The 22652-nt window shown below is 32.4% G+C and overlaps 1 protein-coding gene across 5 annotated transcripts; it reads left to right on the forward strand.

Annotated features, from left to right (window-relative positions):
- The first annotated feature begins 1643 nt into the window (after window positions 1-1643).
- Window positions 1644-21723, forward strand: LOC124355212 (probable phospholipid hydroperoxide glutathione peroxidase). Of its 5 annotated transcripts, none has more exons than XM_046806229.1 (7): window positions 1647-1801; window positions 10223-10313; window positions 13040-13143; window positions 15139-15286; window positions 17554-17699; window positions 19928-20012; window positions 21325-21723. In XM_046806229.1, exons 2-7 carry the CDS (start codon window positions 10236-10238, stop codon window positions 21355-21357), a joined length of 594 nt encoding a protein of 197 aa, XP_046662185.1. In that variant the 5' UTR covers window positions 1647-1801; window positions 10223-10235; the 3' UTR covers window positions 21358-21723. The 5 variants fall into 5 exon arrangements, with proteins under 5 accessions (XP_046662189.1, XP_046662185.1, XP_046662187.1 ...); XM_046806231.1 differs by lacking the exon at window positions 10223-10313 and adding an exon at window positions 7372-7463 and having other exon boundaries at window positions 1652-1801; XM_046806230.1 differs by lacking the exon at window positions 1647-1801 and adding an exon at window positions 7446-7463.
- The last annotated feature ends 929 nt before the right edge of the window (window positions 21724-22652 follow it).

A 22652-nucleotide genomic window follows, 5' to 3' on the forward strand; every position in this document is an offset into this window, starting at 1 on the left:
ATACAGTGGTGTGGTCTTCTTGGCCCAGTATTCGTGATGATTTGCTGCCATACTTAAATACTTTAAATTTACATAAACTGGATGGTTAGGTTCAGACAGTACTTTGAAAACTAGTCTTTCAGTTAACATTTTCCCTTCTGGTCTGCAAGTTGGGTACTGCTGCTTCCATTTGAAGAGCTAAAATTGGGGTTGACTTCATAGCACCCAATATGCACCTGAGAGCCTGATTTTGAATAATGTCTAGTTTATTCAAAACACTATTTGGTAAATGCCCAAAACAAAAAGCCACCATAATCTAGTTTAGCTCCTGATTATACTGCAGTATACCTTTAAAAGTAGCTGAGGGTGTACACCATTCCTTCCGCAGGCCAGTGACTTAAGAATGTCTAGGTCCTTAAGAGTTTTACTCACCAAACAGCTTACATGTTGTTTAAAATTTTCAGTTTTTTTGTCAAAAATGATACCCAAAATTTTGAGGCAATCTCCAACTGGGATACTTACATTATTTACAGTCCAATTTGGGTTTGTTGTCTGCCTCTTCCTGCTAAAGATTATTATTTTGCACTTATTTACATTGATTGCCAGGGACAGCAGTTGACAGTAACTGGGTAAGACTAGACAGGGCTTCTCGCATCCGAGCATCAACACCGTCAAACCGTGTACCACTACAGACTAATGTGAGATCATCTGCATATAAAAAGGGTTGGATCTCTTTTGGTAACTGAATTCCCACATCAGAATATATAAAGTGAGAACAAGATTGGGCTGAGCACACAACCTTGGGGTAGTCCTTTGACAGTAGACCTGGTGAGGGTATGCTGGCTTCCGACAAAAGTCAAATTGTCTATAGCTTAACCATTTATGTACATGAGTTATAAATCTGTGGGGAATACCCAGGACAAACAACTTACTCACCAGAGCGGCAGAGAAACCGTATCATAGGCACTGCTCAGGTCCAGCGAGACAGCAGCTGCAATCCTATTTTGCATTAAATTCACATGAATATCAGCCATGAATGCTAACAGGAAATCATTACAACCTCTCTTTTTTTGGTAGGCAAATTGGTAGTCTGGTATTAGTTTGTTTTTTAATGATAAACCATTCCAATCTGTGTTTTAACCATTAAATTGAAGATTTTTATCATGCATGACATTAGAGAGATGGGTCTATATGAGCTTTCCTTACCTTTTTCTTTTCTTTGTTTGGTTTTAGAATGCCTATTACCTTGATGGTTTTCCATTGCATCGGAATCTCGCTCCGGACCAGATGTTGTTAAAAACATTAAGCAGTAGAGTTTTAGCTGAAAAGGGTAACATTTTTAAGATTAAATAGCTTTACCCCGTCCAAACCAGGAGCTGTTAGCTAGTTCTAGATTTTATCGCCATATCTAATTCCTCTAGACTAAATTTTTCTTCCAATGGAAGTTGGTTTTGTAGCCTTTGTAAAGATCGGTTGATTGATTTCAGATTTCATAGGGAACACTCAATTTTAATACAAAATGAAAAAAACCATGACAAAATACAAGCAAGTTGAGCTCAGCTGATGATGATGACGTAATTGTGATGTTTGGTTATTTAGTGATGTCACGTCACTGTGGCGTTTGTTATCGGAACGTTATGTAAATTCTTATTCTTCTCATACTAGCATACATACGCTAAGTGCTGCGTGACTGTTGCTTTTTGCTTTGTATTTGTGTAGTGATTGCACAGTGCAAGTGCTGGTGATCTGTCTGAGGAATTGAGGGGTTAGTGTAGCTAACAGAAAACACCGACAGTTTACTTTTCTTCATTCGTTGTCTCTTGTAAGGATTAAAATATTTTCTTATTATCAGCTTTTCGTTTTTATCCAATTGAATAAGTTTAAACTAAGCAAATTGTGTAATGTCTTATTGCGTAACTTTTGAGATCATTGCATTACTGCTGTAGACCAGTACTTGTATACATGTCTACTGGTTTGCTGTTCTTTTAACCTTTTGAATCCGAGTTTAGATAAAAAAATGTAATAAAGTTAATAATTTATCTTGGAGTTGAGAGCTATTGAGAATCCCCATTGCAAAAACAATTCATAATTTTTCTTATAATATAATAAGCGGCCACCACGACAAAGAATCAAATATTGATTATAAATAAATAAACTATCAAATATAAAACCATTTGACCTATAGATATTCGTAATTGTACTTGCCAGCTCTTTTACTTTACTGAATAACTATATTGTTTAATACAATCTTGAAAGCCAATAACATATAATTTGGTTCGACTTAATTCTTATAGGACAATTTTGATTCTTGTTCCAAATAAATTCAAACAAAGCAAAATAATGTATTATGGTGGTAGCTTATTATATGCAGCCGTAGTCTTTGTACATGCTAGTTTGTAAGGTAGGCCTTCCTAATTATTCAGTAATTATTTACTTTAGCCACTTAACACTTTTTGCCAAAATTTCAACTTTAAATAAGAAAATAAATGTATAGGATATTAGTATGTAATAGATATAAAAGGTAGGAAAGCCTAAGTAAGTAATAACAGAAATTACAACGGAAACGCCCCTGGCCATCAATGTGTGAACTTTTAAGGTTAGAAATTTTATATCGAATAGTCCCAGGTACTCAGCTAATCTTTGGGCGATAAAGTGGAAGAATTTGCTTAGAAACTAGATACAAACAGAAAAAGAAATCTCTAGGCATACAATCTCCTCGCATAGCTTTTTATATATAGTTTATTATAAAATAGTATAGTATAAAAGTATGTAAATACAGTTTTCTTTCCTCATTCAGAGTATTTGAATATAGTCCTTAACAATCTAGAGAATCGGGGTTTGTGGGTGAGGGGTGATAACAAGCTAAATTCGAGCTCAGATCACATGAGAAAGGCTAAACCGAAATGCCCCTGGCCAGCAGTGCGGGCTTCGGTGGCACCACCCTGTACTGCTGGCAAATAAAGAAAAATATCCTCGAGTAGTACCTCAATTCGAGCTCAAATCACGTGAGTGCTTCTTTCCGCTATAAGGCTAAACTGAAATGCCCCTGACTATCAGTATATATGTTAACAATAACATAATTAATTAAAATGAAACTAAAAATAACAAAACCAACCAAAGAAAAGAAAGTAAAAACTTGTATGAATAAAGAAATAAAAATGATTGCACATTACTTTAGCCCCTTTACACTATTTCCCAGCCAAACCCAAACTTCAATATCATGTACTTGCAGTGTTTCCATTGTAATTTCTGTTGTTATTTAGGCTTTCCTATTTTATATTTATTTTCTTATTTAACTTAAAATGTTGACAAATAATGTGAAGTGGCTAAAGTAGCCTATATAATTATCTATTAATAATAATACATGTCAGGTTTGTAACATAATGTCAGTTGGCTATTTTATGTGATTTTTCGGTACTTTGGGATTATACCGACCACACCCAGACATGAATCGTTATTTCACATTTCGTTTCTACTGATTACTAGATTAGCGTAGAACAATATTTCGTCAGTATAAAACAGGAATTGTCTTATCGCAAACCCCTCCCCATCCTCAGACAGAGGTCAAAGTCGAGCGTCTAGTAGATAACGTGATTGCAGAGCCTCGCCGCCCGTTCAGCTGGTGCATCGCTTTGTTGTACTTTCGTGTTTTACCTCTACATTTCTCCAAACACAAAAATTTAACAAAAACAAACATTTACCAAACTAAACTCTTTATTAAAAAAAAACACTCAAAACTTGTTTTTATTCTTGATCACATTCCGCCACCCAAAATGCGAGTGCCTCCGGCCATCAGCGCGGGCTTCGACAGCACCTTCGGTGCTGCCCCGCGCTGATGTCGACGAAAGAAAAACATCCCTCGAGATAGTACCTATCAGTAAAATATCAAATTCTAGAGGGGCTAATCAGAAATATAAATTGAATTGTAATGGAAAGGCAATTATGTACCGTGCAAATCACGTGATGCCGCGCGGCCTGCCGTAATCAGGATTCTCGAGAAAGATAAGATAACAGCGACAACAATACCGATCACAATACCTGGAAATGCTTGTAAGTTTGTAATTTTGTAATTGAAGAGTTGTTTTTTCGTTCTATCATGTTTGTTTCTATAAATTTCTATTTTTGTGTTCTTCATACTAGTGTGGTCGGTATAATCCCAAAGTACCTTGGTATCAGTGGGGGTTAACAGCCAACCTGGCCAAATATGAGTCTCATGGGTTTTTTATTAACCCTAACCTATTGTTATCGTTCTCCTGAACAAAAATATATATGGTTTTAGGGGGTGGAAATCATAAATAACCTTGATTTTTAATAATTTAAATGTAAAGTGTTATGGTTATACTTTTGTAATGTGCTTCTTGTTATGTATCCTTTTAGCATTATCTGTTCCAGATAGCTTATCTGAGTGTTCTAGAATAGTTTAGTTATGCACCATGTATCGATCAACAATGGTGTCTACAAACAGTAGGTTAGCGCTAGAGCACTCTAAATGTGAAAAGCGGGACTACCAATGTGTGTTCATTTGGGAGCATGCAACGTGTATGGTGTAATTTTTTACTGTCATGAGTCATCCTGAATATTCCTTTAAGATAAATTTCTTGGATGATTTTTTTGTATTATCAGGTGTTCTTCAAAGGTTTAAGAATGACAAATATGAGTTAGATGATAATTTTATTTAAAATAAGCGTAGCTAAAAAAAATATTAAGATTCGAAATTTGGGAATTGTTTTCTAATACTTAGAATTATATTTTAAATTATAAAATTTTCGATTTCATCAACGCGATTGTATGATGAACACACAAATGATTCATAGCATTTGGCAAGTTAAAACTAATTTAATACAGTACTGTTTTTACTTTTAATTTGATATTTCTCCGAAATCAAATCTGAATTATTTAGTATGTAGATTTTTAAGAACTCGATTTATAGATGCTCTACTGTATGCTTATAATGATCATTATAAATGTACATGATCTGTAGCCAACAGCTAGATCATGTATATAGCATATGTTATATTAATTTCAAAATAAAGAACAAACAAGATTGTAGGCATATACAAGTTATGTAGTATCTATGAGCAAATCAGTAAAACATAAACACAGAAAAATAAAATAACATATATTAGGCTTACTTATAAAATGGGTTTTATTTAACTGTAAGTTTTTGTTATATATGCTTTGAAAACCACTCCTCTACTATAAAGTTAAAATAAAACATTAAGTAAAATAATATACAAAATAATTTGTACGAAGAAATACATAAATTTAAGAAACTATCATCAAGGCCTAAATATGCCTGTGTATGGTAATTCTTGTCACCATTATTGACATATTATGTTTTCCCTAGGGATTTTGGATTTTTTTAAACCAAGTGCAAGAAAAACATTTTATTTATGAACATGTGAAAGAGAGACTAAAGTACTACTTTTCTACATAATCACCAAAAAAAATTCAGGCACTTATCATATTGAAATTCCTGTGTCATAGAATTCTGCCACCTGTGATTTCAGCCACTCAGGGATGCGTACCTGGAGCTCCTCATTGTTGTCAAAACGCTATGTTGTTAGCCAGCCAGGTCTTCATTTTCAGGAACAAGTGAAAATCACTTGGAGCAAGATCATAACTGTAGGGGAATGAGGGAAAACTTCCCAGTTGAACGAGTTTAAGAGTTCTTGCATACGGTTTGCCATGTAAGTTCATACATTGTCATGCAGAAGAAAGATTTTTTATGACAATTTTCCTTGGCACTTGTTTTGGACAGCCCTCCTAAAGTTTTGTAATGTTTGGCAGTACAGCTCATAGAGAAACAGAGCTCAGTTATTGGGAAACGGTGGTTTTCACAAATCTTTTCAACATTGCCAACTAGATTGTAAGTCACAATGCTCGAACATCCACTCTGTTCTTGATTATGAACATTGTTTCCATACACTTCACAAGTTTGCCAACAAAAAACTAATCGCAGATCACATTTCACAACTGGCGGGATTTTTAGCAGACAAGTGCAGCATACATTTCAAATTTGAGTATTAAATAATGTATTTATTTATTAATTTTATTTTTTAAATGAATGAAAAATGAGAAGCTAGAAGATAGCTGTGGCTGAATGACAAGAAGAATTGATGGTCAGATTGGTGAGAAGTCTTACAAACACTGCAGTTCGATACAAGTCCGCCGTGAAGATTACATTTCTTTCTTTTTGCATATGTGTCAAATTTGCAATCAGTTTCAGTTTTGTATCTTTTTATTTTGTCTCTAAAAGTTTAACCTATGACAAAGTGTGTGAACACAGAAGAATTGTGTTTCAACAGGACATCAAAAATCTGAACATGAGGTACTGAATCCTGAAATTAAGTAATCAAGTATTACATGAAAAGAAGTTTGACAATCAGGTACTTTAATTTAATTTACACCACTAACTACTTCAAGAATTGCAACACAAAAGTGGTAGTTTACTAAAAGCAATACTGAAGAGTTCACCTGAAAATTTAACTCTCCATTGTAGATTTTTACATATCTTGACACTATTTGTTATCTTCATGGTTATACATAAATATGGTGCTGATCCTTGCAAAAGTTCATTAACCACTATCATTCAATAATAGTGCAGGTTGTAACCATTAACATTTACATGTTAATTTTAACCTTGTCTATTACACAATATACAGTAGGCTGAAGCTTAACACCTTCACTGTGACAAAGAGTCATGCACTAACTTTAGGATATCCGGGATAGTATTAATGTGCCATGGCCACAAACAACCACTGTGGTAAGGGCTGGCATATTAAAGCAGCTATTAAATAAGTTTCAAGATAGTAGTAATATAAAGAGATTAGAATTTTATAACAACACAAGTGATAACAAGTAATAGTTAATTCTTAATAGATAAGACCATTAAATTAAGTCTTTCAAATGGGGTGATGTACACTTATATAATATATACGTTATCTTGGTTGCTGCCATGTAGATCAAAAATAACATCTTTTTTAAACTTGAAATATTTTTAAATTATCTCTGTGCGTATAACTAAGGTAAGGTTTCGAGATAGTTTTAACTTGAAATTGTAAATAATGTATTGATACTTAATTTATAAACAAACACTTCATAATTATTGGAGTGTTTGTTTATAAAATAAGTATTTGACTCCAATAAGAAGAAGCTGGTAGAATGTAATGTATTGATGTTAACTCTGTTCTTGACGATTAAGAAAATAAAGAATATTTTATAAATGCAAAATAGTTTTCTATAACGATTACAAGTAGTAGCAAATCTAAATATAGTTGTGTAGTGCGTTTTAGAAGTAGGTTTTTACATACAGTGGTTGTATGTACATTTTACAAATAAAAGAGTTCCAACTTCCATCATCTTACCTACATAGGATCTGGTATTTTTTAGGAAAGAAGCTGAGTGCAATAATGAACAAGTTAACAGTTGGTGTAGGAGCACTCTCTATTATCCTTGCTCTGTTATCGTACAATTATTTTTTTGTGAGTATTCTTTTTAAACTTGGATTCTAACTAATACTGTATAGCTTGTGAATGTCTTAAGTCATGCCTATTTGTGCAATAACAATCATGTATAATTTATCTCTTTTAAGTGTCTTTTTGTGGAATTTAATGTATTATAGATGCTCCTCACTTATTGGATTCTAATTACGTAGGTTGTATTGTGCTTTCCTTAAAAAAAAATTTTACAAATATAAAATCTAATTATTGTATAGTTTGATTTGTAAAATTATATTTTCCTTAAAACCAAAAGATTTACAAAAATAAATTCTAATTATTAGGTAGATTTGTAAATTAATGGGGAATATATAGATTTAGTACGTTAATTTTGATTATTATTATATATATATATTTATGGAAATATTTACGTATTAATAGTGTTACTCATTCAACTAAAACAGTCTAATAACAAAGATCATTTTTAGTTGATGAATTAAATTTTGTAAACTGTCTGAATCCAATAATACTCATAGTAAGTATATTATTAGTATTAAATTTAAATGTAAGAAATTAAATATATTCTGGTAAAATTGTTGTACAATTAGGCTATTTCATAAAAAGTCATTTGTAATTTGTTATAAATTTGTCTTTAGTCATTTACAATATAAGATATGAGGATACTAAATAAATTAAATGACTAATACAATATACATGTGAAGTGAAAGTATAATTGCTGAACTTTGTATCTTATTATTTCCTGTTATTATTATTAGGATTTTTATTAACATATATCCTTATGCTTAACTTTATTAAAATGGATTCTAATGAAAGATTAAATTAATCTTATAAACTTATTTATTCAACTAAATATTAATGGTTTATGTAGTATAGATTTGTTTTATTTAAAAAATTATTTACTTTTTTATTTAAAATAGTTTAAGTTTTTTAATATAGCTTTGTGGTTTTTCATTTTCAGTTACCACAAATGTACTGTGAAACAGACAATAAGGCCCAGACATGAATCATAGATTACAAACAAACTTTAACCCTCCGGCTGATAATAGTGACATTCCAGAATTAATAATGTTACTGATGTTTCACTTTAAAATGGAAGGTTCAGAAGTCACATCGATCTGTTATTCATTCTGTAAACAAAATTCAAATGGCTTAACTTTGAGGCCAGAATTTTTTTATACCATCCATCTTTATAAGCCCTGCAAATGTAAGAACTATATTATAATTGGACTATAAGCAACATCAAACTCAATTATGTCCCAACATTTCTTATTTGGAGGCAAAATTTTATCATTAAACTTGATTATTAATTCCTAATTCATAAATGCAGATTACAAAATATTTTAATATAACATAGCCTACTTAGTATTGTTTACATAATATTGTCAAACAAAAATCAAAGATTGTTTGGGTGTAGCATATTTCATAGTACAGTACAACTTCATTTATCAGGATATCCGGGTTAGTTTGATCGCTTTTACAGAATGGAGGGAAATTTAAAAATAATTATGTTTTGTTGAATTTCTAGCGTAATCTGTTTTACCGTTAATACATGTTGGTGTTTTGAATAATGCATAGGCTCTATTAACAATGTTGTAGTAGGCTTACAAGAGGTTAATAATAAATTGTAAATTTTGAAGATGTAAATGATTGTCTTCAGATCGACAATAGTACTGATATAGAGTATCAGCAGATAGTTCTTCAATAGCAACAGATCGACAATAGCACTGAGTGGAGTATCAACAGATTGTTCTTTAACAGTAACAGATCAACAATATTACTGATGTAGAGTATCAGCAGGTTGTTCTCTGTATTATGAGCAAAGTTTATTTTTTATGAGAGGTAATGACGGTCTTGAAACGTATACCTGATCCTATTCCCTGAAGCACTTATACCAAAGTTACGCAATAGAGACTAACAGAGTTTTTACAAAATAATAACAATAAAAATTTTTTTTATTTATTTTTTTTTTTTATATTTTCTCCATTTAGTTAATACTTTGTAAAACGGAAAGTAATAAGTTAATTACTGTCTTTTATTGTTATATTTGTAACAAATTGTGTTTTTTATTTTGAATATTGTGTTTTTATTGTATTCCTTGTGTATCCGAATTGTTGTTTATCTAAATCACTACTGGTCCAAATCATTATTAATGAGGTTGTACTGTATTATTCAGCACAAATTAAACACTATTTACATTTTAATGTATTGTCTTTTATAGAACACAAGAAACATCTCTTGTTTTGGTTAAAAAAAAACAACATAAAACATGCTGAACAGCCCTAAAACTGATTGATGTAATTCTTTCTCGTATAAAAAACAATAGTAGGCCAACAATTATGTATATTATTTGGTCATAAGTCTCATTTGAATGAACAGATTTCTGAAAGATTTCCAATTTTGGAATGCAGGCACATTTTTACCTAGAAGCATATTATTTAGTACAAAGATATAATATTTTATAATATATAACTATTTTAGATACACTTAGTTTCAAATTTAGCTGGCTAGAAATATCTGTGATGATGTTTTGGTAAACTACTTGTCAATTTGAAACAGTTGAAAGACACATTAATAATCAGACACATTAATCATAAATGATTAATCATTAATGATAAGGACACATTAATCATTAATTAATTGTCAGTTAACAAACAACATACTTGTTTTTTTGTATAAATAAACAAAAGAGAATGAATGACTTATGTTCTCATGATAGACAAATGGATAGCCGAATTAAATATGTTTTAAAATACAGTACATGCATGACCATTGTTGTCTGACAGGTTGATTATCACAATGGTAACCCTCATGGGTAGCTGGAGATTACATAAGTTTGCTGTCCCGTTGTTCACAATGGGATTTGCATCAGTTAAAGTAAGTTGAGCACAATTTAATTGATTTTGTCTTAACAGTGTTTGTGTTGAAGTGTTGAAATTGATTACTAACTCATTTAGTTAAAAAACTAATTATTGTAAACCAGTGTTAAACAAGTTAAATCACTCGGTATGTAGTTGTGTAACGTGTGTAGCTTTGTTTATATAATTATAGTGAATAAAATTGAGTATTTTGTGTTTTTGCAATAAGATGCATTTTAAGTTCTCAGAAAGCTTCTTTTTAATTGTACATGTCTGTAAAGTAAGGCAATAAAGACATGTTAGGAGAATCAGAAGGTAAATGTTGAAAACTCTAAAATAGAATATTAACCAAATATAGTTATCAAACTTGAGCATCTCCACAGATATATTTTTATTCGTACTAACAAATGAGAGAATTTTGCTTAAAATATGTAATACTAAAAAAAGTACTAGATATTACTCTAATACATATATTTAGTAGTTTTGTCTGCAATAACATCTTGACTTGTGCATGTTAACTCTGTATTATTGATGCATTAAACTTAAAGTTATATGTATATATAATTTAATACAGATCTTCAATGTTATATTATAAGTGGTTTCAGCAGGTAAACTTCGTTTACACTACAAGTACTGACAAACTTGGACAAATGTTACTATATTAACTTTTCCAAAGGTTGGGCGTTTTCCTTACTTCCCTTGTTTTTACACTGTTTTTATTTAATTGAACATTTAACAGTACATATAACAAAAGTTAATTTCTGTATACATATGTACACACCATGTTTGTTTGATTCAATTTTTTTTATTCATGTATTTTGTTTATGTAAAGACTTGATGGTGAAACTTGTTTCGAAACATATTTATATAACCAAAGAATTTTTTAAGGTTAAGTACTATTATTTTACATTCTCCTTTATCTTAATTAAATAATAGCAGACATGACTGTAGTAATAGTAGAATAAAACTAATATGAAGTTTTAAAATGTATTCTTTCACACATTACATAAGTAGGAAAGGCATTACATGAAATGATTACATAAAAATGAGTGGCATTGAAATATTTTCAAACTGAAGTCAAAGCCTTGTATAATTCATATCTGATAAGAAAGAATACAACCAAGAGATAGCATAGGCTACAAAGTTAACTGGGACTGAAGGTCAGAGTGGAACATGTGAAGTGCTTGTCATGGATTCATGACTCAGCCTGATATCTTCTATATTATTAACAAGCCAAGACTTGTCATTGATTCTGTGGGTGTCAGTAGTGAAGCACATTGCTATTTCGAGTTCTCTACTTATTATCATGTCTTCTTCTTTATTTTTTGTAAGTTACTATACATAACTGTGGTTTGGTTAATTTGTTAGAGTTTCGTTCTTGTAAGGGTTTTCTTGAAAAATTAATACAGATACTGTTTTAAGTAGTATAATTTAAACAAGGTTGTTACAACGTATTGGTTTATTCATTTATTGTGTAAATTGTTTCCATAAAAAATAAAATAATATGTTCTACCACAGCAACAAGTTGTTAGTTATTTATAATTCTGTTTAATATTAAACGTTTAAAAGAGGAATTGTTACGTTTGAACAAAGTTGCATAATTAATAATAGCATTTTAAGTACAATGTCTGTACTCAAACATTAAAAGAATATAGTGGCTTTTTTCTCCGTTAACAAGTTTTACTTTCAATTTTTATTTAATTGCATTTTTTATGTATTAAATTTGTAAATTGCAATATGGAACTAAGACTTCAGTGTGTTTTTATCTGTAGTTCATATTGATAAACCCTGTTAATGATCATGCACGGTCTGTAATTCCTTGTGCTGGTAAATATTATGTTACATATCGAAAGGTCCTATTACTGGACTATGCTTTTGTATAGCTGATGTTTAGAATCTTTCCCCCACCACAATAGGTGAAGCTTTCTTCATGTTGAAAAAATATACTTCAAGACACTGTGTAATTAAAGTTTTCATATATTATAAATAAAAATATTTGTCTGGTGTTTCCAGGAATGTTCCAGGAATGTACATAATTTATTTAAGTCCAGCCTCTGAAACCATACGTGACTCACGCACGATTCATTGTTAATAATGAAATCATTTAGATTCTTCTTAACTCAACCAGTAGAGTAGATTTATAATATTTGCATAAAATATATTGTAATGCATTAACATACTGAGTAGATTCTTGTAAAAGAGAGGGATTGAAATCTGTCAATAGAAATTTCAAAATTTAAATTTTTATATAAAGAGCCATTAATAATATAAGAGTTCCCTCCAATCGGGAATATCACAGTACAAGCAAGTATTTACCTCTACTAAATACTTAGTAGGCTCCACCAGACCTAGTGATAGCTAGATTAGTGATATCTTCACAGTTACTAAATAGTAAAATGATGTAGTTTTAAGTGTAAAATATCTACTATTCTGTGGTATCCAATAAGAGTCCTGTCCATGCAAGATGACATTACATGGTTGTGTAGAAGAACAGCAATGTGTTCTATATATTTTTCCTTTATGATGTTAAAGGGAAAAATTACTTTAGAACTAAACAGTGTTATTGGTTTATCATCACAGAGCTGTTATTCAATTTAAATCTTTATACATTTTTAAAAATATGAGCTAAAAGAGGCAAAATATGGCAATTCTATATTATATAATCCTTGTCCTACTTACCCAGGTTGCTATCAAGGAATAGTAGTATTCATAAATAAATATTAAACCGTTGTTGTTGTTTAACAGCTGTCATTAAATATGGGAAATGAAGACTGGAAGAAAGCCACGTCTGTCTATGACTTTAGAGTCAATGACTCCAAGGGAGAGGAAGTGTCATTAGCCAAATATAGGTATGTAGACTTCAGTTATTTAGGTTATGATAATTTGCATCATTATGTAAATTAATGTATTTACTATTACTATTTTTACAGTGTATAACATTTTAAGTACCTAAGTAATTATATAAAATTTTTTGGATGAACTATTTTTTTAAAATTAGTTTGTAAGTGAGGCTTTAGTTTATTTCTTATACAATATTTTAAAGTACATATTTAGTCTTACAAGACTAAAAATGGAACATAATATTATATCATTCACACACACAAAATTGAAAACACCACGTTTTACTGCGGACATATTTTTAATAGCCTAAACGGTTGAATAGTTGTGTATTTCCCATGTATTAGTGTACAGTAAAAACAGAACACTGTTGTATTCTATAAGTTGAAACTATGGTTCAAATTTTATAAAACAGGTTCTTTCCCTGGAGACCTTGTGTGGGTTGTTAGCTTACTTCTAATCAAAATCCATTTATTTTTACATAATATACAAATAAAAAATAACAAATACAAGGGCTGTTTTTTAAGTAAGGACTGTTCTCCCGTACACGGTAGTAGTTCGCGTTCCTGCCGTAACGAGCGTGCGGCCCGCCTCCCGGCATTCCTAGCAAACAACTTCATGTCAGTTGCAGCTCTGAAGCTAACCTGTATGCATTACTGTGGATCTTTAAAATGTTTAAGATTATCGAATCACCCGCCGCGTGTGAGATTCGGTCAGTGATACAATTTTTGACTGCAAGAAACATGTTGGCTGCTGACATTCACCGTCTGCTTTGTGAGGTGTATGGTGCCAAGGCAATGAGTGAAGGTAAAGTGCGGAAATGGGTCCGAGGATTTAAAGATGGCCGCGAAAATGTCCACGATGAAGATCGCTCAGGCCGGCCATCTGTGATCACGGGCGATTTGGTTACTGCAGTTGACGCAAAAATTCATGAGGACCGACAGTTCACAATAACCACTCTCTCTATGGAATTTCCTCAAGTGTCCAGGTCAGTACTGTACAAAATTGTGTCAGAAAACCTAAACTTTAAAAAATTGTGCTCAAGATGGGTACCCAAACTCCTCACTGAGGATCACAAAAAAAAGAGATTAAGCAGTTCTTTGACTTTCTTGACCCACTACGACGAGGAAGGAGACGACATGTTGAGTCGAATTGTCACAGGAGATGAAACATGGGTATCCCATATCACTCCTGAATCAAAGCAACAGTCCATGGAATGGCGGCACACAACATCTCCAGTCAAAGTCAAAGCCAAGCAAACGCTGTCGCGGCGCAAAGTTATGGCAACTGTGTTCTGGGACAGGCGCGGTGTTTTGCTAGTGGACTTTATGCCGCGAGGAATGACGATTAACTCAGAAGCCTACTGCGCAACCCTGGCCAGTCTCCGACGCGGCATGCTGACAAAGGGAATTCTGCTCCTCCACGACAATGCAAGGGCTTACACCGCTGCTCGGACACAGGAAATGATCAACTCTTTTGGCTGGGAAGTTTTGAATCATCCGCCGTACAGCCCCGACCTTGCTCCGAGCGATTTCCACCTTTTTCGGTACTTGAAAAATCATCTTGGCGGGAAGCGCTACAATGACGACGAAGAAGTCAAGACGGCCGTGAACTCCTGGTTGTCAGAGCAGGCGGCAAATTTCTTTGAAGAGGGATTTCAAAACTTAGTTTTAAGATATGATAAGTGCCTTAACAAACAAGGCAACTATGTAGAAAAATAAAAAAGTATGTAGATTCTGAAAATAAATGTATTTTGAAAAAAATAATTGTTGTTTATTTAAAAAAAAAAAAAACGGCCCTTACTTAAAAAACAGCCCTCGTAACTTGTTCCAGTAGTATGAAATGCAATGTGTTAGCTGTCCCAATACATTTTTAGTCGGGTAAACATATAAATATATATAAAGGATTTATATAGCCTGTTGGTAAGAAAAAGTAAGTCTAGTCAAAATTCTATCAGTTCAGTTTGATCAGCTGTCGGAGTCTGATGATTGTGTCATGTCTCGTAGAGGCCATGTCCTGGTGATAGTGAACGTGGCATCACAGTGCGGTCTGACCAGGGACAACTACAAGGAATTGGTGGAGCTGGACGAGAAGTACCGTGAATCCAAGGGCCTCAGGATCCTGGCGTTCCCATGCAACCAGTTTGGAGGACAGGTACAGTAAACGGTTTATTTTAAATTACTATGATTGGTGTCGTAGTTATGTAATCCATCTACTTGGATGTTGATAACTACAGTAGGTGAAAAAGATATTTGAGAACAACAACACTATTTGTGATCTGTGAGGATTATTAGGTTTGAGAATGACCTGATACACGTATGATGCTGACAGACTTTCTCAGCAGTAACCATATTGTGGTCAAGTTGTGCAGTGATGTTTGAAGCTAGTTTACTGAAACACTGATTTTTACATTTTGGCACATGAAATAGAACTTACACCATCACTATGGATTTTTTTTTTTTTTTGTATTTATACCAGCAGCTACGAGAATCATATTGAATTTCACTTTTCAAAAGTTCTTTTTATTGGATTTTTGTGTTTGTTGTCAAGCAGCTGTGAGAAACGGTTAGGTGTATTCAACGCTCTAGGTGTATTAGAATGGTCTTTCTATGCTCCTTGATACCACTACCAGTCTCATGCATAACTTAGATCCTTCAATAAATTTGTCAACCATAATTAGCATTCAACATATTGTTTTAGCTACCTTCCAATGTACTATAGAAAATTCCAACGTTCTTGTTCAACATTAATCTATAGAATCGTTATATTTTGTCATTAATTTGACTGTTAAATGTCAACTTTTCTTTAAAAACTAAATTAGGTTATTTGCACACAGTATACCTTGGAATTCATTATAAGTTTGTTTTAAATTAGTATAATTTATTGATTTTGAAAAATGATTTGTATTACATCCTTATTTTGAACAAATTGCCTTTGCTTTGTGAATCCAAAGCATTCTCAAAATTATCTGGATTTTCATGCAGACTTATTTAAACAATATAATGATTGAAAATGTATTATCTTGCCTACAAGATTTTGAAAAGCATTAGGTTCCATAGCAGAAATTTCTCGTTGCTAGAAAACCTTGTTATAAATGCAAGGTTGTCGCCTCATGTTATTGTAAATTTAATTAATGTTTTTACATCCCATATTTACAAAGGTATTTTATTTTGTAACTATCCTACAATAGAAACATATATAATTCATATAGTACTTTGTATTAATCACGATTTAAAAAAACTCGGAAACAGTTGCAACAACTCGCTGCATATAGCGGAGAACAGGTTGCAGTCTGTTCCGTCACACTTATGAGTTTACCTCATTTTAGATGTTAGGATCTGTTAAGTGCTTCGTTAAGTTGACGTTTTAGTTAGTTACATTACTTCTTGTAACTGTTTCTTTGTTTGTTAAAACAAGCAATACTCATTTCCATACATAGATCGTTATCATTTATTTGTAATGGAAATTGACAGACAAATTACTAAATGATTTGTAAGATAATGATAGTGATACCCCAATTATCAGAAATTACTTGATTGAGAAGTAGTGTAAACAGTTCCATTAGCATCGAATCGAGAAGCTACGGAAAGAACAAATAATTTGGGCAAGCAACAACCCCATTATTATATTGACAGCACTTAAAATATTTATTGCGGGGGTTGTCAATGGAGGGTTACATCTCGCCACTAGGCCGATGTTTGCAAAAAAAGAGCAATGAAAAACCTATCAATCCTATCCAGCTTTCAGTAGATGAGTCACAATTCTTCCATGTCCTACACAACCCCCCCCCCCCTCTTTCTCACCCACCGCTGTCACCACCCTTTTCACATCTTATATTAGATCTTACATTTGATGATGAAAATAATGAAAACTCTACACTTCAGAACAGGAAACGCATGCAATGTTTGTGAATCATATTTTTTTATCGAACTCCTGCACTGCATGTGTATTGTATGTAGTACATAATCTCAAAAACTGTTTTGTAATTATTGTCTTCCTGTAAAAAATATTTTTCACTTTCACAACATTATAACAATATAAAAATATTGTTTCCACAGTATAATTCTTTGTTTTTAATTTTGTTAAAAAAATTTGCAAAAATTAAAAGTAAAAAAAGAATAGTTATTTAAATTTTTCATTTTTACATGTTGCAAGTATATATATATTTTCTATTGTTTAGTTGGTTTTATGTTATTTTCTTGGTATACACTTCAATACATATGTTTTTATATCTTTTTCATTAAAATACCATTAAAAATTCAATATTTCTCTGAATCTGTGGTACTGCTAATTATTGTTTGCATTTTCATATATAACATATAACATAGTTGTCAGGAGAATTTCTTTTTTACTCAATTTTTATATATAGCGTTCAAAGGACTAATAAAAAATTATATATGGTTTTTTGGTTATTTTTTTAGGAGCCAGGTTCAAATGAAGAGATTTGCACATTTGTCTCAAAGTTCAATGCCAAATTTGACTTTTTCGACAAGGTTGATGTTAACGGTGACAACGCACATCCGTTATGGAAATTCCTCAAGGACAAGAAGGGAGGCACTCTGGGAAGGTGAGCAATTGAACAACAAACTTGCATCAGCAATCATGTTGAATCACTTTTAAACACTTGTGAAAAATTAAGTGAAGAATTAATTTGATTGTTTATGCTACAGAATGGGACTTGCTTGCAAGTTTGACTAATGTTATATATGACCTATTTATGTGTTTTTTGTCTTTTTCTATTGTTAAGGGCTACATGACTTTAAGGTTATTCCATCTATCTTAGCCTACGTTCTATCTATAATGTTGCTCCTTTTATAAACTTTTACTATATTTTATTAGGGAAATTATTTTTAGAATTACATCCGTAACTCTCTGGAGACCATCTCTAAAAGAAAACTGAAAATATTGGTATTAACCATTTGACCCTTTTGTGCTGTATTGCGTACATCATAGACATTTGCATATTTGGTGTATATTGGAGAAGATTATTAGTATTATTGGCTGCAAATATTATTATTTCATTCCAAAAGCCTTAGAATATCAATATTTGTTAATTATATTGACGGTGACAGCAGACTACTTATATTTCTTTGAAGAGCTTCACTTCAATGTTAGTTTGGTTGTTTGTATTTAGAGTGATTTGGCACTGTGCTTTGTGTTGCTTCATCCTATGTTATTTTATTCTACTAAAGAACGATTTATATTTGTAAATTATTAGTGTCTCAGTGAGGCAGTGGATTCATTTATACTTTGATGTTGTTTGGACACAATGTCCCATATCGTGTCCATACGACTAACTAAGAGGGGTGTTCAATAAAGACTGACAGTACTCTTTCAATACCTTTAATACAAAAGTTTAGACTTTAACACTTGTATCTCCTTCTAAATAGTCGCCATTTAAAGCCACACACTTGTTCCACCGCCTCTGCCACTCCTTGAAGACGTGTTCAAAGCCCTCCTTAGCCTTTGCGGCAGACCTGTGAGCACAAGGTTTTTTTTGTGTCGGTCCACCTTTTTCCACTCACTCTGTACTCTGTTGTTTTTTTACAAGATCATAACAGTAAATCCAACTTTCATCAGCAGTAATAATATTTTTCCACCATTCATCACCTCAACGCACGCACTGTAACCAAAGTTGGCAAATTTCAACGCGATTTTGTTTCTGAACTGGTGTTAACAGACATGGTATCCAACGAGCACAGGCACTTGACATATTCAAATGATCATACATGAGTGTATGGAAACTGCCAATTTATATATCGAGCATTATAGCAAGCTATCTAATAGTCAAATGTGGGTCAAAGTGAATCATAACACTCACAGTGTTGATTGTTTCTTTGGTAAGGGCATAAACAGGGGCGCCAGGTCCACCTTCCAATTCACATGATTCCTGTCCATTTTTAAAGTCTTTATATCACCTAAAACAGTTTCTCTCACTCATTGCATCAATATCAAAAGATTTTTTCAAGTCACTGTAAATATCCGTAGCACTTTTCCTCAGTTTTACACAAAACTTTATCGCATATCTTTGCTCTCAAAAATCAGCCATAGTAAACTTTAGAGGCAAAATTTGCAACTGTTATAAATCAGTTGCCATACTAACAATAAATATGCAATAATGTTCATTGCCGATTTGGTTGTTGCTAATACTTCAATGTTCATACTAACTTGAAAAAAACTAATTATTCTACTTTGTTTACATATACGCTACTTTCAGTCTTTATTGAACACCCCTCATATCGTATAATCTTAGACATTTCTTTCTTTCTAAAAAATAAGTCAGGTTCATATAATAAGAAGTTGAAGCAGTGAATTCATTTACGTTTGACATTATGTGGCATGACACTCACTTCACATTTCTTAATAAACATGTTAGGCCAATACGGTAATAAATAAAAGCAATGGCTTCGTGTACTCTTTTACACTATGGACGTAAACATACCCTTTACACTCTTCCTTCCCTTCTCCATCAAGGGGCTCACAGACTCATCATGAAAATTAATATTCACATAACGCACTTCCTCAGTCTGTCATGTGCTGCTCTCTTGTGGCAAAAGTGTAAAGTGTTTGGCCAATTTATTACTTATAGAAAGTTGTAGACTGAACAGGAATGTTCAGTTATGTGGGTCTGACGGTTATGTGTTCATTGAGCACGAAAGGCAAAAATAAAAATTTGTCATTTATTGGAGTGTTTGTTCATAAATTAAGCATTTAAGGTTTCTCTTGAACTGTGTTTTGAAAATGTATGAACTACACTTTATTTAATTTTTAGAACAATGTGATTTATTGTTGCAGTGCTATTAAGTGGAATTTCACCAAATTCATCGTTGACAAAAATGGCCAAGTTGTCGAGAGGTTTGCCCCAACAACCTCGCCTCACGTAAGTCATCTGGAATGAGTCTGATTACTTTTATAACCATTGTCTTATAAACTTTTTAACTTATTGTGCTTGACACAATGTTATCTTCAATTCTTTGTATTTTCTAATTTTCCCCCCTTAACCCTACAAGTGGTGTGGGCCAGATATCCTTTGCGAAAGGATATCATTGAGTGGTATCACCAGATATGTGGTCCATATGTATATATGTATATATATATATATATATATATATATATATATATATATATACACATACTTGCTCACTTCCTATTGTGACAAAGTAAATAGTCTCTGATCATTACATTATTTATTAAAGTTTGTTTTAGGCAATGGAAGATTCTAAAGTGTAACAGGACATCAAACATTGCCCATTTTTATGTGTTGCAAAAAGTAAAGACAAAGTTTTGAGGATTGAAATCTAACCTCTTCGTCAGGTGAGAAGAAAGTTACTGCATTAAAAAAGAAAGAAAATAAAAGATAAAAAGAAGCGAAATAAAATGGGTTAAACGTACCTCAGAAAACTGCTTGGAGTCCAGACAGGAATAAATGAACCCAGGCATTGTCACTGTATAGGATGCAAGTCAAGAGCACGAGAATTTAAGAGCACTATCACATGTCACACCAGCACAGGCAAAAATGGGATACTATGTTGGACTAGAGACTAGAATAGGCTAATATCCCATTTTCGCCAACACTGATGTGACATGTAATAGTGCTCTTGAATTCTCTGTCTGGACTCCAAGCAGTTTTCGGGTATGTTTGACCCACTTTCTTTTTTAATCCACTATCATCTTACCTGATGAAAGGTTGGATTTCAATCCTCAAAAGATTGTATTTTATATATATATATATATATATTATTATATTTTATATATATACACATTTTGTAACATATAATGACGGCAAATGTCCGAAATCCTATTATCGTTTCATTCTCAGATTACTTTAAACATCATATGACTGCAAAGAAGAAGAATTAATTTACATATCAGTAAAGATTTTGTTTTGAAGAGTAAAGATGTACATATCAGTCAAGTCTGTAGTCACCTGATCACTGATAGTTACAATATGCAGTGTATTGCACGTTTGTTTATCTGTTGTGTTTACAACAATATCTGAGTAGTTCAAAATTTGATTAAATACATTATAGAAATGTAAGTTTATATTTCAATTAAATTTGTAATTTTGTAAATACTTAAGTACATTTCAAATAAATCACAGAGGGCCCCCTTTATAAGTATTAAATCCATATACAGTAATGTAAGGGCTAAAACTCAATTGTTAAGTTTAAAATGAATTCTTTTTATTTCAGAAACTTGTAAGCAGCCTGGAGAAATATTGGTGAGAGCTTGCTGAATAAAGGCTGTACACTGGATGTATCAGCTGTATTTGTACTTCTACGCACTTCAAGATGCCTTCAGAAGACTGTATCTCGTAGTATTAGTGATTACTGTATATGTTTCTGTGGAATGTGTTATTGTACACCAATTTAGTCAATTTTCATTTGTCCCAAAGAATATTTCCACGTTTTAAAATATTTTGTTACTGTCAATAAATTATATATCAGCTTTATTTAATTAGTGAACAAGTAGTTGGCTGTATGGTTGCATGCAACTGCAATAGCTTTATTTAAGCACTTAATTTATTTTATGTGTAGTTTCCTGATTTTACCATTAAATGTGATAAAATAAAAATGATATTTGTTTAGTTATTCTGTGTTGTATTTCTTTACAAAACCTTGACCTTTACCTGTCAGATAGACAAGTTTGGCCTCTTAATGTTTTAGAGTGGAATCTAACCCTTCCTATGCCGGTTATATTAGAATTCTTTGTTTGAAGGTTATTTTTGACGATGGAAGGATTGTGAAGGAAACAGGATTTTTCCGGACATTTGCCATCGTTAAGTGAAACAAGAAAACAGTAACACTACGTTTCGAGATCTGCAATCTGATCTCTTCTTCAGGTAAAGAACTAACCTAATACATAATTACAAACTAGGTTAAAATAAACAAATCTTACTAAAGCGTTGTGGCACGCCTGAGTCAGGAATCACAACCTACATGTTGTATGTCAACTTCACTAACACTAAAGACATGCACTTAATAAAAAAAAAAAAAAAAAAAAAAAAAAAAACTACACAAAACACCAATCATTAAACTAAACTACGGAATACAGGTCATAATATGTCTTCACTCGTCTACTAACCATTTACGACTGACCAGAGGGGGTAGCCAATGGTAATCGTGACGGCCGGCTAAAACAAGATGGCGGAAATACAAGGGAAGGGGAACAGGAATGGGCCCTTTCGTTATTATTGGTTCATGCGAGATGAACTTCTTAAAACCATATTGTGACTCCGCATTGGTTTAATTGCAAATATCCGATCCGTTTGATACTTTTGGTATTCTCTTTAGTTCATTTTTTAGAATTGGCAACCAAAGCGGCCTAATCTCGACTGATGGTTGACTGATTGGTTGGTCTGCCAATTTAATGTATGTTGCCTCAATTACTAAGGTTGTGATTCCTGACTCAGGCGTGCCACAACGCTTTAGTAAGATTTGTTTATTTTAACCTAGTTTGTAATTATGTATTAGGTTAGTTCTTTACCTGAAGAAGAGATCAGATTGCAGATCTCGAAACG

This window comes from Homalodisca vitripennis, chromosome 2 (assembly GCF_021130785.1).
Source record: "Homalodisca vitripennis isolate AUS2020 chromosome 2, UT_GWSS_2.1, whole genome shotgun sequence".
In the NCBI taxonomy this organism is placed as follows: domain Eukaryota; kingdom Metazoa; phylum Arthropoda; class Insecta; order Hemiptera; family Cicadellidae; genus Homalodisca; species Homalodisca vitripennis.